Raw genomic sequence first — 27,605 nt, forward strand, 5'->3', positions numbered from 1 at the left:
TTTGGTGGAGGGGGGATTATGGTGTCTGGTTGTTTTTCAGGAGTTGGGCTCGGCCCCTTAGTTCCAGTGAAAGGATCTCTTAATGCTTCAGCATCAAGAGATTTTGGACAATTTTATGCTCCCAACTTCCAACATGACTATGCACACAGCACAACGCAGGTCCACAAAGACATGAGCAAGTTTGGTGTGGAAGAACTCAACTGGCCTACACAGAGTCCTGATCTCAACCCCAAAGAACACCTTTGGGACGAATTAGAGTGGAGACTGTGAGACAGGCCTTCTCGTCTAACATCAGTGTCTGACCACATTCTTCTGGAAGAATGGTCAAAAATTCCCATAAACACACTCCTAACGCTTGTGGAAAGCCTTCCCAGAAGAGTTTAAGCTGTTATAGCTGCAAAGGGTGGGCCGATATCATATTAAACCTAATGGATTAAGAACGAAATGCCATTCATGTTCATAACCATGTCAAGGCAGACAACTGAATACTTTTGGAAATAGGGTGTGTGTGTGTGTGTGTGTGTGTATATATATATATATATATATATATATATATATATATATATATATATATATTTATTTATTTATAACTGGATATATAGGGTGAGTCAAAAGTCAAAAGTGTGTGTGTGTGTTTTTGTTCTTCAGGGTGGATCATGGAGGGGTGATCAGGATGAAACCAGGACTAAAGAAATGTAAGACACACACACACTCTCTTACATTCTTTTTGTGTCTCCTCTAACCTCTGTGTGTGTGTGTGTGTGTGTACAGATGCTGTTGGTCTCACTCTGGATCCAAACACAGTGCACACTCGTCTCTCTCTGTCTGAGGGGAACAGAAAGGTGGAGCGTGCGAGAGAGGAACTGCCGTATCCAGATCATCCAGACAGATTTGAGTACCGTGACCAGGTTCTGAGTGTGGAGAGTCTGACTGGACGCTGTTACTGGGAGGTTCAGTGGAGCAGAGAGGCTGTTATAGCAGTATCATACAGAGGAATCAAGAGGAAAGGACACAGTGATGACTGTATGTTTGGAAACAATAATCAGTCCTGGTGTCTGATCTGCTATAATAACAGTTACTCTGTTAGATACAATAAACAGATAAGTCCTGTACCTTCTCCTCCCTCCCCATCTAACAGAGTGGGAGTGTATCTGGACTGGGGGTCCGGCACTCTGTCCTTCTACAGCATCTCCTCTGACACACACACACTGACCCACCTACACACACTCACCACCACTTTCACTGAGCCGCTCTACGCTGGATTCTGTGTTTATGATGACTCTGTGCAATTGCCTGAGATAGAATAACTTCCTGAATCCAGGAGGAAAAACTGAAATAATAGAAATACCCACTGCTGTGCTTATCATTACATATTTTATTAACCCTTAGGATCATTAGCACTATTAGGTGTTTTTTGTCAGTTCCTCTTTGAGTTGTTGTAACTCTAATAATTATATGAGACAGCCACAGGCTATATGTTGTTTTTGTCAGAGGATGCGATTTCTCAAATATGTAGTCCCCTGAGTTGTAAATGCCCACAGACGTTTGATATTTTTATGAAACTGGACCTATTTTGATCAAAATTTTACCAAGTGGCTGTTTTTTTTTTTAAACTCATTTTTGACTATCAATTCAAAACATAAATTCACAGCTTAGATGCCTATTAGAAATTTTTAGAATAAAGTGTCTGAGTTGAAAATATAAGAATTTTGATGACATCGAATTCAAAATGGGCATTTAAAAAAAAAAATCTGTTTCAACATTTGATACGTTGTCATCTTTGTACTGTTTTCAATTAAATGGAGTTTAAGTGATTTGCTCCTCATTGCACTTTGTTTTTATTTACATTTTGCGCTGCGTCCCAACTTTTTTGGAAATGGGGTTGTATTTAATATGTCCAAAAAACTTCCTTTCATTGTTGACTAAAAGCTATATATTCTACTGAAACCTTGTAGCCAGTACTTAAAGAGCTGTATAATTACAACTCCAATTCCAGTGAAGTTGGGACGTTGTGTAAAACATAAATAAAAACAGAATACGATGATTTGCGAATCCTTTTCAACCTATATTCAATTGAATACACTACAAAGACAAGATATTTAATGTTCAAACAGATCAACTTTATTGCTTTTTTGCAAATATTCACTCATTTTGATGCCTGCAACACGTTCCAAAGAAGTTGAGACATGCTCAAAAAAACACCTGTTTGGAACATTCCACAGGTGAACAGGTTAATTGGAAACAGGTGAGTGTCATGATTGGGTATAAAGGCAGCATCCCTGAAAGGCTCAGTCAATCACAAGCAAGGACGGGGCGAGGTTCACCACTTTGTGAACAACTGCGTGAGCAAATAGTCCAACAGTTTAAGAACGTTTCTCAACGTGCAACTGCAAGGAATTTTTTAATGATTTCATCATCTACAGTCCATAATACCATCAAAAGATTCAGAGAATCTGGAGAAATCTCTGCAAGTAAGCGGCAAGGCAGAAAACCAACACTGAATGCCCGTGACCTTTGATCCCTCAGGCGGCACTGCATTAAAAACCCACATCATTCTGTAACGGATATTCCCACATGGGCTCAGGAACACTTCAGAAAACCACTGTCAGTGAACTCAGTTCGTCGCTCCATCTACAAGTGCAAGTTAAAACTCTGCCATGCAAAGCGAAGCCACATATCAACACCACCCAGAAACGCCTCCGGCTTCTCTGGGCTGAGCTCATCTGAGATGGACTGACGCAGAGTGGAAAAGTGTCCTGTGGTCTGACGCGTCCACATTTCAAACTGTTTTTGGAAATCATGGACGTCATGTCCTCCGGGCCAAAGAGGAAAAGGACTGTCCGGATTGTTATCAGCGCAAAGTTCAAAAGCCAGCGTCTCTGATGGTGTGGGGGGGTGTTAGTGCCCATGGCAGGGGTAACCTGCACATCTGTGAGGCGCCATTAATGCTGAAAGGTACATACAGGTTTTGGAGTAACATCTGCTGCAATCCACGCAGCGTCTTTTCAGGGACGTCCTGCTTATTTCAGCAAGACGATGCCAAGCCACATTCTGCACGTGATACAACAGCGTGGCTTCGTAGTAAAAGAGTGCGGGTACTAGACTGGCCTACCTGCAGTCCAGACCGGTCTCCCATTGAAAATGTGTGGCACATTATGAAGCACAAAATATGACAGCGGAGACCCCGGACTGCTGAGCAGCTGAAGCTGTACATCAAGCAAGAATGGGAAAGAATTCCACCTACAAAGCTTCAACAATTAGTGTCCTCAGTTCCCAAATGCTTATTGAGTGTTGTTAAAAGGAAAGGTGATGTAACACAGTGGTAAACACGCCCCTGTCCCAACTTCTTTGGAACGTGTTGCAGGCATCAAATTCAAAATAGATAAGATTAGATAACATAAGGTAAGATAAGATTAGGCTTTATTGTCATTCACATCACATGTGGTACATGAGGTGGAACGAAACATTGTACTCACGGTCCAGTCAACTCCCAAGAAACATAAACAATAAATAGAAGGTGCAAATAAAGGGGTGGACAAATAACAGCAGCATGGACCACAACAGTATGAGTACAGGGTAGGAGGTGTACATCTTAATTCTAGTAATGTATAAAGTGACATGTGTGGATGATATAGTGGAGGCACTGATTCAGTACAGCAGCAATAATAAGTGGACATGAAGTGCCATTGCAGTGATTGTCTAATTGGAATTTAAGAGTCTTACAGCTTCAGGGTAGAAGCTGTTCCTCAGTCTGGTTGTTTTGCACTTAATGCTCTGCAGCCTCCTACCTGAGGGGAGCGGAACAAAAAGTGTGTGTGCTGGATGGGTGGGGTCCTTCATGATGCCAGTGGCCCTTTTCCTGCATCTGGAGGTGTAAATGTCCATGGTGGTGGGAAGGCTGACTCCAACAGTCCTCTGTGCATCCTTTACCACCCTCTGTAGAGATTTCCTCTCTGCCACAGAGCAGCTTCCATGCCACACAGTGATGCTGGAGCACAGAACGCTCTCCACCACACATCTGTAGAATGAGGTGAGGCCTGAGCTCCCAAGTCCAGCATGCCTCAGCCTTCTGAGGAAGTAGAAGCGCTGATGTGCCTTCCTGATCAGACTGGAAGTGTTATTACTCCAGGTAAGATTGTTACTTAGGTGTACGCCCAAGTACCTATAGCTGGAGACCACTTCCACCGCAGATCCGCCGACATGTAGGGGGAGGGGAGGGATGGTGTTGTGAGGGGAGGCGGTGCTGAGGATGATGGTGGAGGAGGAGATGTTGTGGATCCTCACAGACTGTGTCTTTCAAAGCACTTAGTGACTATCGTGGTGAGGGCTACTGGACGATAGTCATTCAGTTCTGTCACTGTGGAGTTCTTGGGGACTGGGATGATGGTGACGGTCTTCAGGCAGGTGGGGACAACTGCCTGGATTAAAGAGGAGTTGAAGATGTCTGTCAGCACCTCGGAGAGTTGGTCTGCACAGGACTTCAGCACCTGCCCCGGAATGTTATCTGGGACAGCAGCTTTACGGGGGTTAATCTTATTTAGGACCCTCCTCACTTCAGTTTGGGTCACGCTGAGGGGCTGTTCTCCGGGTGCTGGAGTGAGTCTGGTGCTGAGGGGTGTATTTGGGTTCTCAAAGCGTGCATAGAACTTATTGAGAGCATCAGGCAGTGAGGGGTCCCTAGTGCATTGTGCATCTCTGGTGTTGTAGTCCGTGATGCACTTGATGCCCTTCCACATGCTCCGTGGATCCTGGGAGGAAAAAGGACCCTGGATCTTCTGAGCGTATGCAGCTTTGGCCCTCTTTACGCCTGCTGTCAGCTCTCGTCTAGCTCTCCTGAGTCTCTGTTAATCGCCAGACCTGAAGGCAGCATCCCTGACTTTCAGCAAAGATCGGACCTCTGCATTCAGCCAGGGTTTCTGGTTCAGTTAGCACATCACAGTCCTGGTGGTGGTGACATCCTCAGCACACTTGCTGATGTATCCGAGGACAGCAGCTGTATAATCCTCTAGATCAAGCTCCCCATCCTGCACAGCAGCATCCCTGAATACCTGCCAGTCTGTGCACTCGAAGCAGTCCTGCAGCACAGAGTCACCGTCGCTGGGCCACACAGTAACGGTCTTCTGTGTGGGTCTGGAGCGTCTCAGCGGGGATGGTAGGCAGGGACCAGCATGATGGAGATGTGGTCGGAGAGGCCAAGGTGGGGGCAGGGCATGGCTCTGTATGCGTCTCGTATGTTTGTATACACGCGGTCTAGTGTGTTATTTCCCCGTGTTGGTATGGTGACATGCTGATAAAACTTCGGCAGATTGTTTGTCAGGTCTACGTGGTTAAAATCCCCAGCCACCACGTAAAATGACTCCGGATGCTTGTTCTGAAGTGAGCTGATGTGATCATGTAGCTCCTTCAGCGCGTCATTAGCTTTAGCACCAGGCGGGATGTAGACTGTAATGACGAACACCGCCGTGAGCTGACGAATTAAATAATGCGGCCGACACTTCATATTCAAGTATTCTATTGCCTCGGAGCAGTGGCTGTTAATCATAACACAGTTTGTGCACCAACCTTTGTTTACATACACGCATAAGCCGCCCCCGCGGGCTTTCCCCGATAGCTGGTTGTGGTCCGCACGGAAGAGCAGCCGGCCGGCGATCTGGAAGGCTGGCTGTTGTTTAGCCATGTTTCCGTGAGATAAAGTGCAGAACAGTTCCTCATCTCCTCGGAAACACTCATCCTCAGTCGCAGAAGGTCCAGCTTGTTGTCCAGGGAGCGGATATTGGCCAAGAACAGTGATGGAATCGGCGGTCTGTTAGCATTAGTTTTTAGCCTCGCTAGCACGCCACCCCGCTTGCCCCTCTTCTGCCCCCGTGCGCACCGCTTCCTCTTGACCTTTGTCCTCTGCTCCGCCACTCCAGGGTCCATAGTAGCTGCAGTCTACCTAACGTAGCTCTGAGATTGTGGTCCATAGTCGCTGTTTCTACAGCCAAACTGTCCGTTATTATAAAGAGTTCGGTTCGGCTGTATGTCACGCACTTAAGTTATGTGAGGTTAACACTAAAACCGGGGGTCTCTCCAGGAGCGTGAGAAGCCGCTGCACTACTGTGCGCCGCCATCTTTTTTTTTTAAATGAGTGAATATTTGCAAAAAACAATACATTTTATCCGTTTGAACATTAAATATCTTGTCTTTGTAGTGTATTCAGTTGAATATCAGTTGAAAAGGATTTGCAAATCATTGTATTTTGCTTTTATTTATGTTTTACGCAAAGTCCCAACTTCATTGGAATTGGGGTTGAAAATGAGTGGATGCTAGTATTAGTGATTAAGTTTAAATTCATAATACTTTAATCAGCACCTGTTTCAAAAGTACATTAGATATTTTTTATATAAGTAAATAAATTATTTATTTGTGTTTTATTTAAATGTAAATAAGGCAAGTAATTCCTCGTTTTAAGGTGACCCAGGAGTCAAGCTAGTGGTGCTATACATTTACTTTCCTACAGTTTTGCTCACTGAAAGAATTGGCATGTTAAAGTGGGAAATACATACTTTCAAGGAAGCAAGTCTTGTGAGTGATGGATTTCCTACCCTTTTCTGCCTAACTGTTCAGCTCTGTGTGTTGCACTGCTGTAACTTCTATTTTTTGAGTAAGAAAAAAACATTTTTGTTTGAGTGTGTAAGGTTTGGATTCCACCAGATTATGCTGAAGAACTACATTGCTACTTCTTCATCCCTATGTTCAACTGCATTCCTGGCATGTTCTAAGTCATCATTACATTTGTTTGATGTCAGTCGTGAATTGAGCTGCCATGTGTAGTTTGAATACAGGACATATGACGATAATGATGACAATGGCAGTGTCATTATAGTCCTGATCTTTGACAAGTTATTGTGCAGCGACATATGCCATCACATCACGGCTGACAACTTTTGAGCATCTTTGATTCCAAGAGTGTATAAGAGTTGACAAATTGCTATTTTTCCACTGGAGGTCTAGGTTGTTGTTCCAGTGGGTATTTGTCCTTCAACCAAGTTCTCTAATGGTGCTTTTTGCTAAAATCTCTTATCTAACGGAAAATGGTGAGACATTTTCTACAGTCACTGAAGGTTTGCTGTAGTAAAATTACAGTCTCTATGACTTCACTCTCTCATAACAGAAAGTGATTATAAGCTAAGGTAGCCAATTAGTAAACTAACCAGCTAAGACATTTTACAACACCCAATTAAAGCATACTTAGTCCATCTAATATTTAATGTCCATTAACATTATCCATCAGACCTATCATTCAACTTGTAGCCCTACATTTATTAAAAGAAATATGCATTTTTGATAGATGGAATTATGGACATGAATCACAAAGTGAAATGTACCAGCTAACTGTGAGACTGTGAGGCATGCTTGAGGTTGTCATCCAGTTTTTTTTTTGCTCATATGTTGTAGAGCAGGGGTGTTAAACTCAATCACTTAAAGGACCATATTAAAAATTCTCAACAAAAAATAAATTTTATAAGCTTTCATGTGCGGCACGGTGGCGTTGTGGGTAGCGCTGTCGCCTCACAGCAAGGAGGGCCTGGGTTCGATTCCCCGGCCGGGCGACCAGGGTTCTCTCCATGTCTGCGTGGGTTTCCTCCGGGTTGTCCGGTTTCCTCCCACGGTCCAAAGACATGCAGTCAGGCCAATTGGACATGCTAAATTGCCCCTAGGTGTGAGTGTGTGAGTGACTGTCTCTGTCTGTCTGCCCTGCGATGGCGACCTGTCCAATAATAATAATAATAATACTTTTATTTTATAAAGCGCCTTTCAAGAGACCCAAGGACACTGTACAATACAAAAAAAGTAAAACAGATAATACATTAAGATTTATAACAATATATAAAATAAACTAAGAAAAAAAAAATATATATAAAATAACAACAATAAAAATAAAACAATAATAAAAGACTTAACTAAAATAAATAGAAGTTCGAGAGAGTGTCCAGGGTGTATCCTGCCTTTCGCCCGAAGACTGCTGGGATAGGCTCCAGCATCCCCCCACGACCCTGACGGAGAAGCGGCTTAGAAAATGGATGGATGGATGGATAATCTTTTATAATGCTTACTGAGACAAGCAAACACATGGCAAAGCCAAACAGAACTACACTAGAACCTTCAGATTCCAAGGTGCACACTGCGGACTCCCCTCTTCAGCTCATCCCACAGGTTTGGGTCAGGGGACTGGTGTGGCCATGGCATCAGTTTACTGCTGAAAGAGTCAAACTATGGCCCAGTCTAAGCTTTCTGGCTGAAGCAGTCAGGTTTTGATTTTATTTCTGCTGGTACTTGATGGAGTCTGTGATACCATGTATCTGGATAAATTGTCCAGGACCTTTGGAAGAAAAACAGACCCACAGTATCACAGCTCCACTACCATACTTCACAGTGGAGATGAGGTACTTTTCTGCATGGCTATTTTTTGTGTCCATGCCAAACGCACCTCTGGTGCTTGCAAGAATTTCTAGGGGTGCCAATAATTGTGACATGTATAGATTTAAGAAATGTAATAATTTCATTTTGTTTTAACTTTAATCAACATACCTCAAATAAAGGCTATACTTTTGCTAATATTTTTACAGCTTATTTTCTTCATGATTACCAGTGGTGGATCTCTGTGGAAGGCACTGTAGATACATTTTCTCATCAAACTACTGCAAAAAAATCTTAGCCACTTTAAGGTCCTCCCGGGGCTCAATGAGCTCATGTTGCTCTGCTCTAACACATTAAATTATCCTAAGGGAACTGAATGGTAAGGGACAATGTTAACAGTTACAATGGTGAAAAGATTCCTTTGGGAAAATCCAATACGTCAGTGCAAGGCTTAAGGCTGTATAATGATTTTTCACTTAGTGATTCTTATTCAGTGAAAATAGTATAACAAGTAGTACCACTGCTTCAGTCAGGGCCTTGTTCGTCTCACTCAGCACAGCAGAGCTGGTGGCAGAACGGCATCACAACTCTTTTTGGTTCTCAGAAGATGAAACATAAAATGGCAGCATCTCTTCAACTTGGACAGCTTACAGATTGTTGGATAGATTGTACTTTTATTAAGTTTAGCTGATAGAGAGTCACACACTCTGTACTTATGGCAAGACATGAATGTTCAGTGTGAATGATAAAGTTATTAACAGATCTCAACTCTCCTGTCTCTACAGGGCAGAGAAAAACAAGATTTTAAAGATGCGTTTTCTCATCGACCAGCCCAAACTGATTCTTCCTAACGTAAGATTACATTCCGAAAAACAATAATTTACAATACACAAAAAAAAGTTTGTTTTTTTTATTTGTATAAGAGGTACAGCCTATTTCATTTCTCTACATCCTGAAAAAAAAACAAAAAAAACAAAACAAATGCACTTAACTTCATGATTTAGCTGAGCAATTTCTAGGCTCAGTCTGCAGGCACACCCATTAATGTATTTGTGTGTCTTTAAATGTGAACGTTTGAAGCTTCTCCCACACTCTGAACAGATTTCTTTCTTCTGTGAATTCGCTGGTGTTTCCTGAGGGTACCACTTTCTCTAAAACTCTGTCCACACTCTGAGCAGTGATACGGTTTCTCTCCTGTGTGGATGCGCTGGTGTTTTTGAAAACCACCATGCCTTGTAAAGCTCTTCCCACACTCTGAGCAGTGATATGGTTTCTGTCCTGTGTGAATATGCTGGTGAAATTGGAGATGACTCGGCAGAGCAAAACCCTTTCCACACTCTGAGCAGTTATATGGTTTCACATCTGTGTGAATGCGCTGGTGTTTATTGAGGGCACCATTCTCCCTAAAATGCTTACCACACTCCAAACACTGATACGGTTTCTCTCCTGTGTGAATGCGCTGGTGGTGTTGTAGAGTACGTCTCTCAGTAAAACTCTTTCCACATTCAGAGCAGTGAAAAGGTTTCTCTCCTGTGTGAATGCGCTGGTGTGTACTGAGGTGACTCTGCTGATTGAAACTCTGTCCACACTCTGAGCAGTGATACGGTTTCTCTCCTGTGTGAGTGCGCTGGTGTGTTTGAAGATTGATCTGTTGAGTAAAACTCTTCCCACAGTCTGAGCAGGAATACGGTTTCTCTCCTGTGTGAATGCGCTGGTGTCTTTGAAGATGACTTTGTACAATGAAACTCTTTCCACACTCTGAGCAGTGATACGGTTTTTCTCCTGTGTGAATACGTCGGTGTGTTTGTAGATTACTCTGTGTAGTAAAACTCTTTCCACACTCTGAGCAGTAGCAGGATCTTTCTTTGATTGTAATCTTTTGTGGATGTTTGTGAGGGGTGTTCACATGGAGAGCAGTGGAGGATGTTTTCTGAGTGCTGGTGCTTCTGAACACCTTTTCCCCAATTTCTGCAGTGTGACGAATTCCTTTTGCCGGCATTTCTTGATGTGTTTGTGACAGTAAATTACAACTGTGCATGGAAGTTGGCACCAGAAACAGGAGAAGACTTGCAACAGGAAGACATTCCTTTCTGCAGGACGGAACAAAAAACAAAACATTAATGCAACAAAACAGCAACAGACATCCCATTTGCTCAGGAATTAAAATAGTTAAATGGACAAAAATGGAAAAAGCAGTTAAACAAATAATGTTATACAGACAAGATTAAAATGGACCAAAGGTTAATTTGGTCTGCAACAACAAGGTAGGTGTAAAAGTGCCAGTAAAATATAAACAGAGGTGTAAGTCATTAAAAGAAAACCTGGTGACATTCAGATTGAAACTATAAGAAATACTGCAGCAGATTCTGTGCTCCCAAACTATGTGAGTAATTTCTATTTAACTTCTATAAAACACTATCTGTTTGTGTCCTCTCTGTCTCTAGCAACACCCTGTCTGCAGACTCTTCACACTCCCCTATCATCATCTACCAAAAATCAAGTCAGTTGTTTCCTAAGAATACAGAAGACCAAGAAAACTGGTGTTAATGGAGTCCCACCTGCAATTCTCAGGCACTGTGCTTGCACAGCTTTACTCAATAATTGTTGATCACTTCAGTCAGTCCCTGGCCCAATTTGTAGTACCTGTTTGTTTTAAGACCTGTATCATCATACCTGCCCCTTATATTCTCCTGATCTTCTGCCTAGATGACTACAGATCAGTTGTCCTAAACTTTGTAAATCATGAAATGTTTGAAACACTTCTACTATAGCTTTCTAAAACCTTCACTATCCTCTGCAGTTAGCACACAGAGCTAGCATGTCTGTAGATTTGTCTGTAGACTTTCTCCTGGATAATGTTCTACTACTGGATCCATAAATGCAGCGTCCAACAAGAAGCAAGTGTGTCAGGATCAGTGTCCACATTTTGCATCCTCTCTGTCTCAGCACTGGTGATCAACAAGGGTGTGTGCTCTCTTAGCTCTATTCTTGCTACTGCAGACTTTCCTAAACAGAATGGTTTTGAGCCTGGAAAGCAAGACCTCTGAATCAACGGTGTATACAGCATGCTAGATCTAAGTCTAACTCAAGCATTGCATTTAGAATTAGCATTGTCCAGTAAATGGTACCAAAGAAATGTTCACTCTAAGCTTTCACCACCTGTACACCTGATTTGAACAGATAAATGGAAAATAGATCTGAACCACTACTGAATCTCATTAATAATAATGACTGATTAGAAAATGTTGTATCAGTCTAATGGCACAAAGAGAAGTCAAACATGGCACCTGTAAAACACCAGTGCTCACATTGTTGTAAAAGCACTAATGAAACAGGAAAATTGCATCATGCTACCTCCCAGTTGTCATGGTCTTTGACAATAAAACTTCCTGAAATTCTAACTAACTACCAAATGGTAAATCGCATCACTGTATTAACTAAAAATATGTTTTTGGAAAAACCTCTGAAATATTGAAAGTGCTCGGTGAACTTTCAATTCTCTCAAAAATTCTCTCAGGCATACATCACTGAAAAATCCTCAAGTTTGTGTTCATGGCTGCTCAAAAATACATAAAGAAGCAGTAGACTAGTACATCAGAATTCTGGAGATACAAGCGTTTTGTAGCACTGTAGAATCCTATTAACCAACATCCACACATTTCATCAGCAACCATCCTTATCACTCAAACTGACCCGGAGACACCTCCATCCAAACTGACCCGGAGACACCTCCATCCAAGGTGAATCACTGGTTCATCCCAGGTGAACCAATGACACCTCCATCCAAAGTGAACCAGTGACACCTCCATCCAAGGTGAACCAGTGACACCTCCATCCAAGGTGAACCAGTGACACCTCCATCCAAGGTGAACCAGTGACACCTCCATCCAAGCTGAACCAGTGACACCTCCATCCAAGCTGAACCAGTGACACCCCATCCAAGCTGAACCAGTGACACCCCATCCAAACTGAACCAGTGACACCTCATCCAAACTGACCCGGAGACACCTCCATCCAAAGTGAACCAGTGACACCTCCATCCAAGGTGAACCAGTGACACCTCCATCCAAGGTGAACCAGTGACACCTCCATCCAAGGTGAACCAGTGGCACCTCCATCCAAGCTGAACCAGTGACACCTCCATCCAAGCTGAACCAGTGACACCTCCATCCAAGCTGAACCAGTGACACCTCCATCCAAGCTGAACCAGTGACACCTCCATCCAAGCTGAACCAGTGACACCCCATCCAAGCTGAACCAGTGACACCCCATCCAAACTGAACCAGTGACACCTCATCCAAACTGACCCGGAGACACCTCCATCCAAGGTGAATCACTGGTTCATCCCAGGTGAACCAGTGACACCTCCATCCAAAGTGAACCAGTGACACCTCCATCCAAGGTGAACCAGTGACACCTCCATCCAAGGTGAACCAGTGACACCTCCATCCAAGCTGAACCAGTGACACCTCCATCCAAGCTGAACCAGTGACACCTCCATCCAAGCTGAACCAGTGACACCCCATCCAAACTGAACCAGTGACACCTCATCCAAACTGAACCAGAAACACCCTCTAACCCAAGCTTAACCAGACACCCTCTAACCCAAGCTTAACCAGAGACACCCTCTAACCCAAGCTTAACCAGAGACACCCTCTAACCCAAGCTTAACCAGAGACACGCCCATCCAAACTGAACCAGTGACACCCCATTCAACTAAACTAGCGACATTCCCTACCCAAACTTAACCAGCGACATTCTCAACAAAACCTATCCAGTGACACACCCACCTTAACTTAAGCAGTGACACTCCTTAGCCAAACATACACCCATATTCACCTCTGTGAAATAATGACAAGAAGTAGAAAACTTCAACAGAATTAACAAACATATCAGTTAAAAATATACTCAGAGAATACTGAGTAACTTAAAGAACATCATCAGAATTGGACCTGAAGTTTGTTCAGCTCTATTCTTCACTTTTTGCATCATTTCATATTTCTAAACCTCCACATTGTGAGGCGTGATCAACAGTAAAGAAGCTCTAGGTCTGAACCAAAACAACAATGAACTGAACCCCCAAAATGACTGAGAAAAAGATGACTTTTTACACTAATACACTCAAGTAAGAATGATACATATGGAAAACACAAAGGAAAGTACAAGTCCATCAAAATGTTTATCTCGCCACCACCATGCATTTCAATTATAACTGAATAAATGTGAGTATTTTCTTACCTCTGACCTTCTCAAGCCCAACTAGAAAACTTCAGAACCTGCTCTGCTCAGCTCAGTTCAGTTCAGCTCAGCTCAGCCTGGATGAAGAAGGCTGCTTCTGAGTTAGCTCACACATTTTACATTCTCATCTGAGCTTTCAAAAGGGGATTTGTTTCTGTCCCATGTTCATGGAAACGGTGGAAACTGTCTGTATTTCTGTTAGAGTGAGTTATAAACACAGAATAAACAGAGAGAAAAAGAGATAAACAGCTCTTTACCTTCAGCAGATCAGCTCCTGTTTCTCTCTACAACAACATAAAGCGCTTCTTCACCACTTTATCATCTTTGGTGAACCACACTTAAACAAGAACTAGCGCCCCCACCTCCCAGCAGGAACGCCGTTATTACTGTGGATCTAGGGGCGTTGTTTTTTCTAATCCCACCCGTTTTCTGACAAACACGGCCGCGGCTACTGCGACTGGCTCGTAAGAGCAGTCCACTGGCTGCTCGTTACCGGAGCAACCAGCACCAGCAATCTGCAGCGGTCACAGCATTGACGCTATGTATGAACTGGACCCAGTGATTACTGAATAAATAAATCCATAATGAATACAAATAAATCATAAAAAATATGTAAAAACAATGAACTAATGAAAACACTAAGGTTATAAAGTCTAGTTTTGGATTCATGACTGCTAGACTCCATTGTTTTGGTGCCCAAACAACTTCAAACATTGAACTCTGATCAAATTAACACTAAAGTAAAGAAATACCATTGACCATATCTTATTATTATTGTTATTATTATTATTATTATTATACACTGCAACCACTTCATGCTTTATTGGTGAGGAGCGTCTACTGTAGGCGCTACAGCACAGTGCTTGGAGTCGCAGCTTTATCACAATATTTTCTGTCTGGACACAAATTCTTTTAACTGTGCTGCATGTGTTAAATCCCCCAACGGCATTTAAACAGGATTCAAATCTGGGTGTAAATATAAGGTGAAATATAGGCCGAATTCCCTCAGTCATCCCTCACCATGGGAAAAAACAGAGAATCCAACAGTGATATGAAACAAAAGGAAACGAATCAAGGAATCAAGGAACGGCTACAATACAACAGGTAAATTGGTTCAGAATTTTCCTGATTAAGTGCTTCAACATGCAGCAAGAAATGCCCATCCCAGTACTACCTCAACACAAAACACAGGAAGGGGGTAAAATGGGAGGATATGACATAGAGGAATAGATACTTTCAAGCACTAGCTACAAGCTTCCCACGGCAATGCAGCCTGGATGCCACACAGCTCCCCCTTGAAGGTCGGCCATACCGGTGATCCACACAGTCTTAACGAAGTTCCCATGGGTGCACTGTCCTGGCCAGCCCAAGTGCCATAGGGTGCCTGCTCCTCAGCAGCGATCCATTCATTGATGGTGATGTGGCATGTGTCGGCATTGGCAGAGAAAACCTAGGGGTGGTGTCTCGCCTGACTGCATATCTTTAGGCTGTACAAGGAAATTGTAGCACCCAGAGGAAAACACATGGAGCCCATGCAAACTCCACACAAAAAAGACCCTGATGAAGTAAATTACTAAGACTGCAATTTATCATTGCATGCCTCCACCCTCTGCTTAGAAATGTTGATTCCAAAATAATGGTAAACACCTTCATCCTGTCCTGCATCTACTGCAACTCCCTCTTTAATGATCTCCCTGTTATTGTTAGGCATCAGTTCATTCAAAACGCAGCAGATTCCTCAGTTTACCAAGTGTTCTTGCTCTAAAAAGGCCCTACATAAACTCAAATTATTATTATTAATAAATTATTTTATTTAAAACGTACCATGTACTCTCACTGTACAGACCAACTGGCTCTTGAAAACTGTAGGATAACCTGTGTTGTCTTCTTTTATTCAGTAATAGTTATTTAGTGAAAACAGCAAAAAACTCAAAAATCAACTCAGCACTCCATAGTGCAGATGGATGTTTTCCATCAAGGCCATACTTGTTTCAGCAAAGCAGAGCTGACAGTGACATTGATTAATGGATCTTTATCTATTGGTTTTCAGAAGATGACACTTGAAAATTCTGACTGCTTGAAAATCTTACCAATCGCTGGATTTATGTTGTTATTTATTGGATTTACATAATTTAAGGTGCATCACTTGAAGGTGTCAAACAAGAATGCCTTCTCACAAAGATGTTAAAAGGTCAACCCTGTCTCTTCAGTTGTCAATTCTGCACTCTCTGCAGGGCAGAGAAAAACACATTTTAAATATGTCTGTTTTATGTTTAACTGGATCAAATGGATTCGTCCCGATCATCAATTAAAGACAATAATTTACAACAAGAACATGTAACATCTGGAAAGCACTGTAACTTGAAAGTTTGTTATTTTATTTGCTGTTGATATACCCACTGTAAAATTTTACCACTGTAGAACTTTGAGGAAATGCCTATGTATTTTACATTTACAGCATTTGGCAGAAATGATCATTTTATACAGGTAGGCGAAGTCAATGTTAGGAGTCTTGCCCAAGGACTCTTATTGGTATAATGTAGGGATTGAACCCCAGTCTACAGAGTAGAAGGCAGAGGTGTTACCCACTACATTAGACCAACCACTACACCAGTTTATTTGCATCTTGGAAAAGACTATATATTTAAGTGTTACATGTAGCTTAATACAAGAACTGAATGAACAAACATATCACATATTGAATGTGATTTCTGGGCAGTAAGTAGCCCAAAATCATGTTTTTGATTCAACATGCATGTGTTTTTACATCTTATTCCATTTATGTGTTTTTAAATCTGAATGTCTGAAACTGTTCCCACACTCTGAGCAGTGATATCGTTTCTCTCCTGTGTGAATACACTGGTGTTTGCACATGATTGTACAGTAGAACTCTTTCCACACTGAACAGTGAAGTGGTTTCTCTCCAGTGTGAATGTGCGTCTGTTTCTTAGGGGTACTACTTTCTCTAAACTTTGTCCACACTCTGACCAAGGTTTTTTCTCCTTTATGAAGGTCTTAATATTTCTGGAAACTATTTTGTACAGTAAAACTCTTTCCACACTGAGGAGTGATACGGTTTCTCTCCAGTGTGAACACGCTGGTGTTTCTTGAGGGTACCACTTTCTCTAAAACTCTGTCCACACTCTGAGCAGTAATACGGCTTCTCTCCCGTGTGAATGCGCTGGTGAGTGTGAAGATGACTTTGTTGATTGAAACTTCTCCCACACTCATGGCAGTGATACGGTTTCTCTCCTGTGTGAATGCGCTGATGTTTCCTCAAGGTAGCATTTTCTCTAAAACTCTGTCCACACTCATGGCAGCGATACGGTTTCTCTCCTGTGTGAATGCGCTGGTGTGTTTGGAGGTGATTCTGTTCAGTAAAATTTTGCCCACACTCTGAACAGAAATATGGTTTCTCTCCTGTGTGAATGCGCTGATGTCTTTGGAAATTAGTCTTTACAGTAAAACTCTTCCCACAGTCTGAGCAGTGATACGGTTTCTCTCCTGTGTGAACGCGCTGGTGTTGTTGAAGATTACTCTGGCTGGTGAAACCCTTTCCACACTCTGAGCAGTGATATGGTTTCTCTCCAGTGTGAATTCGCAGGTGCTTCTTGAGCGCACCACTTTCTCTAAAACTCTGTCCACAGTCTGAGCAGTGATATGGTTTCTCTCCTGTGTGAATGCGCTGGTGTGTTTGGAGATGATTCTGTTCAGTAAAACTCTGTCCACACTCTGCACAGTAATACGGTTTCTCTCCTGTGTGAATGCGCTGGTGTCTTTGGAAATTAGTCTTTACAGTAAAACTCTTTCCACACTCTGAGCAGTGAAACGGTTTCTCTCCTGTGTGGATGCGCTGGTGTTGCTGGAGACTACTCTGGCTGGTAAAACTTTTTCCACACTCTGAGCAGTGATATGTTTTTTTCTTGCCTGTGATTTTTTGTGTTTGTCTGTTAGGTGTGTCTGTGTGGAGAGCAGCAGCAGATGCTTTCTCAGCATTGGAGCTTCTGAATTCCATGTCCTCATTCCTAATTTTTGAAGTGTGATGTATCCCTTTTGCTGGCATTTCTTGATGGATGGGTCTGTGGATGCAAATTACAACTGTGCAGGAAAGTAAACAGTAAGAGCAGAAGAAGGCTGGAGATCATTCTGGAAGACAGAAAGGAAAAATATCAATGTCAAATGCAACAAAATAGAAACTTACTAAGGGAAATAGAAAAAAAACTAAGTAACATTTACTTTGTTTCCACAATGTTTTTTTTATTTCTTTTAGTGTTTCTGAAAGCCAACAATTTGCACTTTGGAATGACCTTATTATTGCTTCATGTTTTTGATCTGAGTTTGTTCTACAGAATAACATGTCTGAATGAGTGCTCATCCCAGACTGGTGATTCCATACTTTTTGCCAAGGGTTGTAGTTTATTTCTTATGCTGTCACAAGCCTGGGGTGCTGAAGGTGGTGTTTGTGGGAGATTTTCTCAGCATACACAATTTGTTGGTGTAGGTTGGTTAGTGTAGTGAGTAATACCCCTGCCTTCTACGCTGGAGACTGGGGTTCAACCCCCGCCTGGGTAAGCGATCTACACTATACCAATAAGAGTCCTTGGGCAAGACTCCTAACAATGCCTTCACCTACTTATGCAAAAAAAAAAAAAAAAAAAGATCAAATTGCAAGTTGCTCTGGATAAGAGCGTCTGCCAAATGTTGTAAATGTTAAATGTTTGGGATAACCCCAGAAATAAAAGTCGACAATAAAAAATAAAATAAAACTGTGTCCTGTGACTTTTGACTCACCCCATACAATAAAAAATGTTACCCAACTATATGACAAGTACTGTGCCAGTGTCCACAATATTACCACATACTCAAGATTCATTTACTTCAATAGTAGTGATTTTTAAATGTGCAATAGATAATATTGTTATCTAACCAAAAATATGGAAAAGAGCATTTGACACTGAGCATGAACAATCTGTCTTGCACAAATAAGAAAGCAACATTGTGATTGTGACTTTGATCAAAGATTTCCAAAACTGCAGAGAGAACACAGACCATAAAACAACAACACACACACACACACACACACACTATTCTTCAAATGTTGCTTTCAAAAGCCACAAAATGTGAAGAGTTTGTCAGGGTTGGTGGTGACCTAATCTCCACAAGAATGTGTGCTCTCACCTTTGCTCTGCTCTCTTTAAAATCACTGTCTTCACTTCTAACATTGACTGAAGTATGCAGAAGACACCACCTTGTGGTGATGTGTTTTTTGGTTAATTAGCTCAGTCTAGTGCTTAAAATTGAACAGACAGCTTCCAAGTTTCATTCTAAACAAGCTGGGGTATACCTGAGCTCACTGGTTTAATCAGGTGGTCTAAGTAAATAACAACTAATATCTTGCGCTCATGCTAAAAAATTCAGCTCATGCTGAAAATTCACCACACCAGCTCTTTGCAGATAAGATTGGATGCTCTTGGTTTAGAATCTGTGACTGTTTTAGGCCTGTTTTCTTAATACCCTGCATTGAAATACATGGTCTGGTCCCATAAAAGGTTCATATTCCAGAAACAGATCAAGAAAAACATCGCAGTGCCAAAGAAGTAATAACAGTAAGTATCTTCTCAAAAACTACTTACATATAGAATAACTTAGTACGAAAATTTATTAGAAGGTAAAGAGCTGAAAAAGAGCTGGTAAAGAGTATGTTCAGGGGCTCAGTAGTTTGAGGCAGTCATGGGCTGGAGGTTAGGGAACTGGCCCTGTGACCGGGCTGCTCACTGCTCCAGGCAAGTGTGCTCACTGCCCCATAGTGTGTGCGTGTAGTCACTAGTGTGTATGTGGTGTTTCACTTCACAGATGGGTTAAATGCGCAGGTGGAATTTCGTTTGTGGGATTAATAAAGTATCACTTAACTTAAAAACAACAATTAAATTAAATCCAAAAAGGAATCAGAAGCTAAATATTATCAACTTGACTGTGGAAACAGTAGATTACTCATGATTATACTTCAGTAGATGTATTACCATTTGAAAACAATTAGAGAAGTACAAATCCAATGAAGGGTTTCCTAAATGTAACTGAGGAAAGGGGATTAGTGAAAAAACATTTTTGCCAACTGTGTTTTGCCAAATGTGGAATTAGACCTCCACATTTATCCCATCCGTGCAGTGAAACACCAACATACATGCACACTAGTGAACACACACACTAGGGGCAGTGAAAGGGGTCTCTAGTGTGACTAGTTTCTACACATCTCTTACCTTCTCCAACTATCAAGAAAGAAAAACATCACCCAAATCACAGAGTTGAGCTAAGGCTCGTCAGCTCAGCTCAGTCTGGCTGAAAGCTGCTTCTTAGTTCACTTACTCAATACATTCTTCAGGTTACTTTTAAGAAGGTTTTTTCTCCATCCGTTCCAACAAACACAGTGTAAAGAGTGAAACACTGATAAACAGCTCTTTACCTTCAGCAGATCAGCTCCTGCTTCCCTCTACATTAATGCTAAGCTCTTCTTCTTTATTATCTTTGGAGAACCACAGTTATAGAACTAGCGCCCCCAACTGGCCTGCAAGGGGACTCACACTGGACCGACGTCTTTACTTTGGTTCTTGGGGGCGTTATTTTTGTAATCCCACCCGTTTTCTGACAAACCCCGTCTCTTGCGCGACTGGCTTGATATATTCATAAGAGCAGTTCGCTGATTGGCTGGTACAGGAACACTTATCCTAAACAGCATGGAAGCAGTTGCGACCAGAAGATCCAGCAGGAGAGTTTTATCCCAGTTAAGCACAGCCGGACAATTTAACACTCTACTGCTTTCAGAAACACTTCTATTACTGTTCGATTCTTCAGTTACACCTAAAATGTTTGGAGTAAAGTGTGTCCTCTGGTTTAAACTCACCATCAGTTCAGTGAGTTCAGATTCAGACAGAAGCACACTTACTAATGCCTCCCTAATGTCTGTTTATTTGCTACCACATTTGTGAAGGTACAGAAATATGACATAAAAGAATGGAATACAGAGGAAGCAAACAAATTTAGTTAATACACATATCTTCTAAGCTGCTTCTCCTTCTGGGTCGCTGGGGGTGCTGAAGCCAGACATGGGGAGAACATGCAAACTCCACACAGAAAGGACCCTGGTCACCCGGCTGGGGAACCGAACCCAGGCCCTACTTGCTGTCAGGCAACAGCACTACCCACCGTGCCACCCAATTTTAATACTTAATGCTTATTTAGAGGAAGCATACGCCCTTTAATATGAGTAGCGAGATGTTGGATATCTTTAACCATATCTTAATTCAAGTGCAATTTTCTCTGCAGCCATCTGCTGGGGTAGCAACATCAAAACCAGTGACACTGACTATATTTACACATCAGGTTAAAGTGGCCCAAATCCCATCTTTTTCTTTATATGTAACTCAGATTTGTGTCTGTGCTTCAGTGTGAAAAGCAAAAAACTGACATTTTCAATTCCAATTTGAGACGCATTCAGATGTGGTACTGAAATTATACGTATATGATACGTATCCGATTTGCGGCGATGCGACTCTGAACAGCCAGATCAGCATTCATGTGACATGTCTTGAGCCACATGAAGCATTGTTGTTTAGCACATTTTGTTCAGTTTAGGAGCTGATCTGTTCATACTAATGGTGCATGCATGTCACATTTAAAAGATAATCTGAACAGACAAAAAAAAAAAAAAAACATTTGGTGAGAAAATCGGATTTGAGCCACTTTTACCTGCTGTGTAAAAGTAGCCTAAGAAACTGACCCATCTGAAAATAAGGCTGTGCTGGGGAATGCTTAGGAGACCATAGAGTTGGACCTAATTGCACCTAATAAAGTGGCCGGTGAGTGTATACGAGTGTTCAATTGCTTGTTGACACAAATAGCTGATCAGCCAATCACACGGCCGCAACTCACTGCATTTAGGCATGTAGAAGTGGTCAAGGCAACTTACTGAAGTGCAGACCAAGCATCAGAACGGGGAAGAAAGGGGATTTAAGGGATTTTCAACGTGGCGTGGTTGTTGGTGCCAGACGGGCTGGTCTGAGTATTTCAGAAACTGCTGATCTGCTGGGATTTTCACACACAACCATCTCTAGGGTTTACAGAGAACGGTCCGAAAAAGAGGAAATATCCAGTGAGCGGTCAGTTTTGTGGACGAAAATGCCTTGTTGATGTGAGAGGTCAGAGAAGAATGGGCAGACTGGTTCCAGATGATAGAAAGGCAACAGGAACTCAAATAACCACTTGTTACAACCAAAGAATGCAGAACACCACCTCTGAACGCGCACACGTCGAACCTCGAAGACGATGGGCTACAGCAGCAGAAGACCAGACCAGGTGCCACTCCTGTCAGCTAAGAACAGGAAACTGAGACTACAATTCGGACAGGCTCACCAAAATTAGACAATAGAAGATTGGAAAAATGTTGCCTGGTCTGACGAGTCTTGATTTCAGCTGCGACACTCAGATGGTCGGGTTAGAATTTGGTGTAAACAACATGAAAGCATGGATCCATCCTGCGTTGTATCAACGGTTCAGGCTGGTGGTGGTGTGATGGTGTGGGGGATATTTTCTTGGCACACTTTGGGCCCCTTAGTACCAACTGAGCGTAGTTTAAATGCCTCAGCCTACCTGAGCATTGTTGCTGACCATGTCCATAACTTTATGACCACTGTGTACCCATCTTCTGATGGCTACTACCACCATGTCACAAAGCTCATATTATCTCAAACCGGTTTCTTGAACATGACAATGAGTTCAGTGAACTCCAATGGCCTTCACAGCCCCCAGATCTCAATCCAATAGAACACCTTTGGGATGTGGTGGAACAGGAGATTCACATCACAAATGTGCAGCTGACAAATCTGCAGCTACTGCGTGATGCTGTCATGTCACTATTGACCAAAATCTCTGAGGAATGTTTCCAACACCTTGTTGAAATTATGTCACAAAGAATTAAGGCAGTTCTGAAGGCAAAAGGGGGTCCAACCTTTTACTAGCAAGGTGTACCTAATAAAGACAAGTGTCATAAAACAACTTTCCCATCCTAACGCTTCTTTCTTACCCCAGAAAAATACAGAAGAGTTGAAATGAGGAAAGGAGCTGGAGGAATGGAGAGAACAAGCAGACAATCATCATTATTATCACTAGTAAGACTATTATTATAACAACAACAATAATACAACCCCATTTTCAAAAAAGTGGAGAGGCTGTGTAAAATATAAAATAAAATATAAATAAAATAAAATGTAAATAAAAACAGAATGCTATAATTTGCAAATCTCTTAGATTTATATTTTATTCACAATAGAACATGGAACACATATCAGACGTTGAAAGTGAGACATTTTACCATTTCATGAAAACAATAATAACAATAATAATCATAATAATACATCCCCATAAATAAATGTAAATAAAAACAGAATGCAATAATTTACCAATCTTAGACTTACATTTTATTCACAATAGAATATGGAACACATATCAGACACTGAAAGTGAGAGATTTTAACATTTCGTGAAAAATATTAACCCATGTAGAACTCGATGGCAGCATCACATCTCAAAAAGTTGGGACACGGCCTTGCCTACCATTACATAGCATCCCCTCTTCTTTTACCAACACTCTGTAAATGTCTGGGAAATGAGGAGACCAATGGCTGGAGTTTTGGGAGAAGGTTGTCCCATTCTTGTCTGATGTAGGATTCTGTTTGCTCAACAGTCCTGGGTCTTCCTTGCTGGATATTTCATTTCATGATGTGCCACGTATTCTGTTGGTGAAAGGTCTGGACTGCAGGTCAGCGCAAAACATGCAAGGCCTTTCCTGAACGAGACATTATCTGGATGGGAGCATGTTGGTCTAAAACCTCTAAATTGCTCAGCATTGATGATGCCTTTCCAGATGTGTAAGTTGTCCATGCCATAGACACTAATGCAACACCAGACCATCAGAGATGCAGGCTTTTGAACTGTGCACTCATAACAATTGGGTGGGTCCTCTCTAGTTCGCAAAACACCTTGTCTGTGGTTTCCCAAAGAACCATAGAACAGTTTTCCATTTTGCATCAGTCCATTTTAAATAAGCTTTGGCCAAGCCCACTCTGGCAACATTAGCTGCCTGTGGGCTTAAACAGGTTTAGATGAACCATGTTTCATATACTTATGTACTTTCACACACTTTTAGTGTGTGCTTTAAAATGGTGATGCTTCAGTGCTTCCATGAGTCAGTCTCATGGAATTACTGTTTTTCATAAGGGGAAGACCCAGGACACGCTGGCGTGACTATATCGCCCAGCTGGCCTGGGACCGCCTCGGAATCACTCCCAGGGAGCTAGTGGAAGTGGCTGGGGAAAGGGAGGTCTGGGCCTCATTGCTCAGGATGCTTCCTCCGCGACCCGAACCCCGGAGAAGCGGAAGATGATGGATGGATGGATGGATGGATGGATGGATGGATATTAGGCAATTAACAGCAAGAAAATAACCAAACAATGCTGGACATCAACCCCCAGTTTACAACCCTAGTGACACAGATCAATGCCGCTGTCTCAGCTATCTGTGACTCTGGAGTCTGAGAGAGAATAACTGTCCTATCTCTGAGCAGCCAAGATGGATATGCCTTTGATTCATCTCTCATTGTGAGGATAAACCATACCAGAACGGTCTGCCTCAACACTGAAAACCACTATTTTTGTCCCTGATCCAATGTTATTCATAGCATAACTTACCACTTTGTAGCTCAGATGGAACTGAATCACTTCATAGTTCTCAGAAGATGACACTTAAAAAACAGCAGCTTCTCAACTACAACTTGAACTACTTGGACAGCTTACAGATTTCTAGATTTTTTATTCTTGTGCTTAAGTATATTAAGAATAAGAATAAGAATACTGTTAAAAACGGAAAATGGGGAAAGGGCCTACTTATTTACCTGGCATCTTTTAATTAGCCATTTTTGAATTTATTAGACACATAGTAAAATATTTTTTTCTGGGCAAAGTCTTTGGTACAAAAACATGCTTTTTGATTTGAGACATACTGTTTGAAGTATTATTTCTCTTCTCTGTGAATCCGCTGGTGTTTCTTGCAAGCAGCATTGTCTCTAAAACTCTGTCCACACTCTGAGCAGCTATACGGTTTCTCTCCTGTGTGAATGCGCTGGTGTATTTGGAGGTTACTCTGTCGGGTAAAACTCTGTCCACACTCACAGCAGTAATACGGTTTCTCTCCTGTGTGAATGTACAGGTGTTTCCGGAGGGAACCACGTTCTGTAAAACTCTTCCCACACTCTGAGCAATGATACGGTTTTTCTCCTGTGTGACTGCGCTGGTGTTTTTTGAAAGTGCTCTTGTATGTAAAACTCTTTCCACACTCTGAGCAGCAAAATGGTTTCTCTCCTGTGTGAATGCGCTGGTGTGTTCGGAGACCACTCTGCAGAGCAAATCTCTTCCCACACTCTGAGCAACGATAGGGCCTCTCCCCTGTGTGAATGCGCTGGTGTCTTTGAAGATCACTCCGTACTGTAAAACTCTGTCCACACTCTGAGCAGTAATACGGTTTTTCACCTGTGTGAATGCGCTGGTGTGTTTGGAGGAGACTTTGTGTAACAAAACTTTTCCCACAGTCTGAGCAGTGATACGGTTTCTCTCCCGTGTGATAGCGTTGGTGTACTTGAAGATGACTCTGTAAAACAAAACTCTTCCCACATTCTAAGCAGTGATACGGTTTCTCACCTTTGTGATAGCGCTGGTGTATCTGGAGATGACTCCGTACCGTAAAACTCTTTCCACACTCTGAGCAGTGATACGGTTTCTCTCCTGTGTGAATGCGTTGGTGTGTTTGGAGATGACTACGTATAGTAAAACTCTTTCCACAGTCTGAGCAGTGATACGGTTTCTGTCCAGTGTGAATGCGCTGGTGTGTTTGGAGATGACTCTTTGTAACAAAACTCTTCCCACAGTCTGAGCAGTCATACGGCTTCTCTCCTGTGTGATAGCGCTGGTGTATCTGGAGATGACTGCGTGTAGTAAAGTTCTGTCCACACTCTGAGCAGTGATACGGTTTCTCTCCTGTGTGAATGCGTAGGTGTTGCTTAAGATTGCTATTTTTAGTAAACCTCTTTCCACAGTCTGAGCAGTGATACGGTTTTTCTCCTGTGTGAATGCGCTGGTGCATTCGGAGATCACTCCGTGTAGTAAAACTCTTTCCACAGTCTGAGCAGTGATGCGGTTTTTCTCCTGTGTGAATGCGCTGGTGTAGTCGGAGATCACTCCGTGTAGAAAAACTCTTGCCACATTCTGAGCACTGATGATTTCTTTTTTTGCATCTAATCTTTTGTGTATATGTGTGATTCGTGTCCGTATAAAGAGCAGAAGGGAAGCTACCAGAGTCTGTGGACACCAAGATCTTACATTCCATCTTCCTCTGTTACAGCAATGTGACGGCCTTTTGTTGCCGTTCCTTGATGCGTTTCTGGATGTAGTTCAGAAGTGTGCAGGGAAAAGGACACTATGAGCAGGAGCAGACACCCAAGAGGAGATCATTCTAGAGAAAAAAATGGGAAAAAAAATCAATGATACATTCACACACAAGTGAAAAACACATCAATCGATCAATGTTAAAGTAGCTACCTGGACAAAAAAAAAATGGAAAAAGGCTGCACTGCCTGTGGTATTCACTAGGAAAAAAGTCAATCCAGCCACTATGAAGGACATTTTTGTTAACTGCATTGACCAAAGACTAAGGTATAGAGTTATTATGGTAATTATATTAGTCTGAAATACGTAAGAAACTTCCAGGCCTTATAGCCCTACAAAATTTCCCATTTACAGCAAATGGCAGTCACATAAATTAATAAGATGGAAGCTAAGTATGCACCTCTAGATAACTAGGGCTGACTTATCTAGGTGCTTGCAAAATAAAGTGTTTACTACCCATTATTACTTCATGCACCACATTAGCCATGTGAAATCCCAGATCTATTTTATAATAATTTTAATAATAATGATAATTTTTTTATATAGCATTTTTCATGCCAGTGGCAGCCCAAGTGCTTTACAGACAGGTGATAAACAATAGTTATAGAAGAAATCATTAGTATTTAATCAGAATCAGAAAAAAGATTACATTCCAAGATCAAGATAAACACCACAAGACATCCAGTTTTAATTAAAAGGCTGAGTTACAGAGATATGCTTTTAGGTCCTTTCGAAAACTGAGCACTGAGCTTGACTGTCTAGTAAAAGATTGAGTTGAGTTCCACAGTTTAGAAGCAGAATAACTGAAAGAGCCTCTCCGGGTTCTCTATGTTTTACAGAGGGTGTCTGTAGAAGGCCACTATCTGCAGATCTTCGATTACATGCTGGAACATAAACAGACAGGCACTCTTTAATGTAAGCAGGTGCACTAGGGTTCTTTTGAGCTTTAAAGACAAGTAGCACAACCTTGAACTCTATCCTGAGCGATACAGGCAGCCAGTGCAGCTCTTTCAAAACAGGAATGATGTGATCTCACTATTTGGTTTCTGTTAGGATGTTGCTGCTTTTTGTCCGAGCTGTAAGGGATGTATAGTTTTCTTAGGAAGTCCAGTAAGAAGATCATTACAGTGATCAACTTGGCTGTAACAAAAGCATAAACTGATTTCTCTGTGTCACTCTGAAATAGAAAAGGCCTAACTTTAAATTTAAGATTTAAATGATAAAAGGAAGGAAGACAAGTCATTCATCAAAATGGGTAACATTTGAGAACACATGAATGTAATTGAATAAAAAGATGTTGACCTTCACATCAGGTGATGCCTAAAGACAGAACTTTGGGTTCTCAGAATATTTTGAGTCTAAACAACTTCTCAACAGCTCATCAACATTTTAAACCAGTTTATCACTGATGCTGTCACAAAATCTCAAATGGGTTTGGATTAACAGCATGTCGTGTGTTCAGAAAGCTATGCGAGTGTTT

At 41.9% G+C, this 27,605-nt stretch overlaps 3 protein-coding genes across 9 annotated transcripts in view; 1 reads left to right on the plus strand and 2 right to left on the minus strand.

Annotated features, from left to right (window-relative positions):
* Positions 1–1,728, plus strand: part of LOC108443621 (NACHT, LRR and PYD domains-containing protein 3-like) — a 38,318-nt gene extending 36,590 nt beyond the window's left edge. For all 4 annotated transcript variants that reach the window (XM_037532084.1, XM_017724377.2, XM_017724380.2 and 1 more), the window contains 2 exons: positions 649–695; positions 772–1,728. In XM_037532084.1, coding sequence (XP_037387981.1) covers positions 649–695; positions 772–1,307 — 583 coding nt within the window. In that variant the 3' untranslated portion in view covers positions 1,308–1,728. The remainder of the gene's footprint in view (positions 1–648; positions 696–771) is intronic.
* A 7,567-nt stretch (positions 1,729–9,295) lies between these two features.
* On the minus strand, positions 9,296–13,950 carry LOC119261542 (zinc finger protein 239-like). Of its 4 annotated transcripts, none has more exons than XM_037532409.1 (3): positions 13,896–13,932; positions 13,639–13,729; positions 9,296–10,490 (listed from the first exon to the last, which is right to left on the minus strand). In XM_037532409.1, exon 3 carries the CDS (start codon positions 10,436–10,438, stop codon positions 9,461–9,463), a length of 978 nt encoding a protein of 325 aa, XP_037388306.1. In that variant the 5' UTR covers positions 10,439–10,490; positions 13,639–13,729; positions 13,896–13,932; the 3' UTR covers positions 9,296–9,460. The 4 variants fall into 4 exon arrangements, with proteins under 4 accessions (XP_037388306.1, XP_037388307.1, XP_037388308.1 ...); XM_037532410.1 differs by having other exon boundaries at positions 13,639–13,715; positions 13,896–13,922; XM_037532411.1 differs by lacking the exon at positions 13,639–13,729 and having other exon boundaries at positions 13,896–13,950.
* A 2,045-nt stretch (positions 13,951–15,995) lies between these two features.
* LOC108443625 (zinc finger protein 850-like) overlaps positions 15,996–27,605 on the minus strand; it is a 31,499-nt gene continuing 19,889 nt past the window's right edge. Inside the window, exons 6-8 of the mRNA XM_037531493.1 lie at positions 24,702–26,072; positions 19,896–19,904; positions 15,996–17,779 (exon numbers count right to left, since the gene is read on the minus strand). Of these exons, the coding sequence (XP_037387390.1) occupies positions 16,670–17,779; positions 19,896–19,904; positions 24,702–26,072 (2,490 nt within the window). The 3' untranslated portion in view covers positions 15,996–16,669. The remainder of the gene's footprint in view (positions 17,780–19,895; positions 19,905–24,701; positions 26,073–27,605) is intronic.

This window comes from Pygocentrus nattereri, chromosome 2 (genome assembly GCF_015220715.1).
Source record: "Pygocentrus nattereri isolate fPygNat1 chromosome 2, fPygNat1.pri, whole genome shotgun sequence".
Classification (NCBI taxonomy): Eukaryota; Metazoa; Chordata; class Actinopteri; order Characiformes; family Serrasalmidae; genus Pygocentrus; species Pygocentrus nattereri.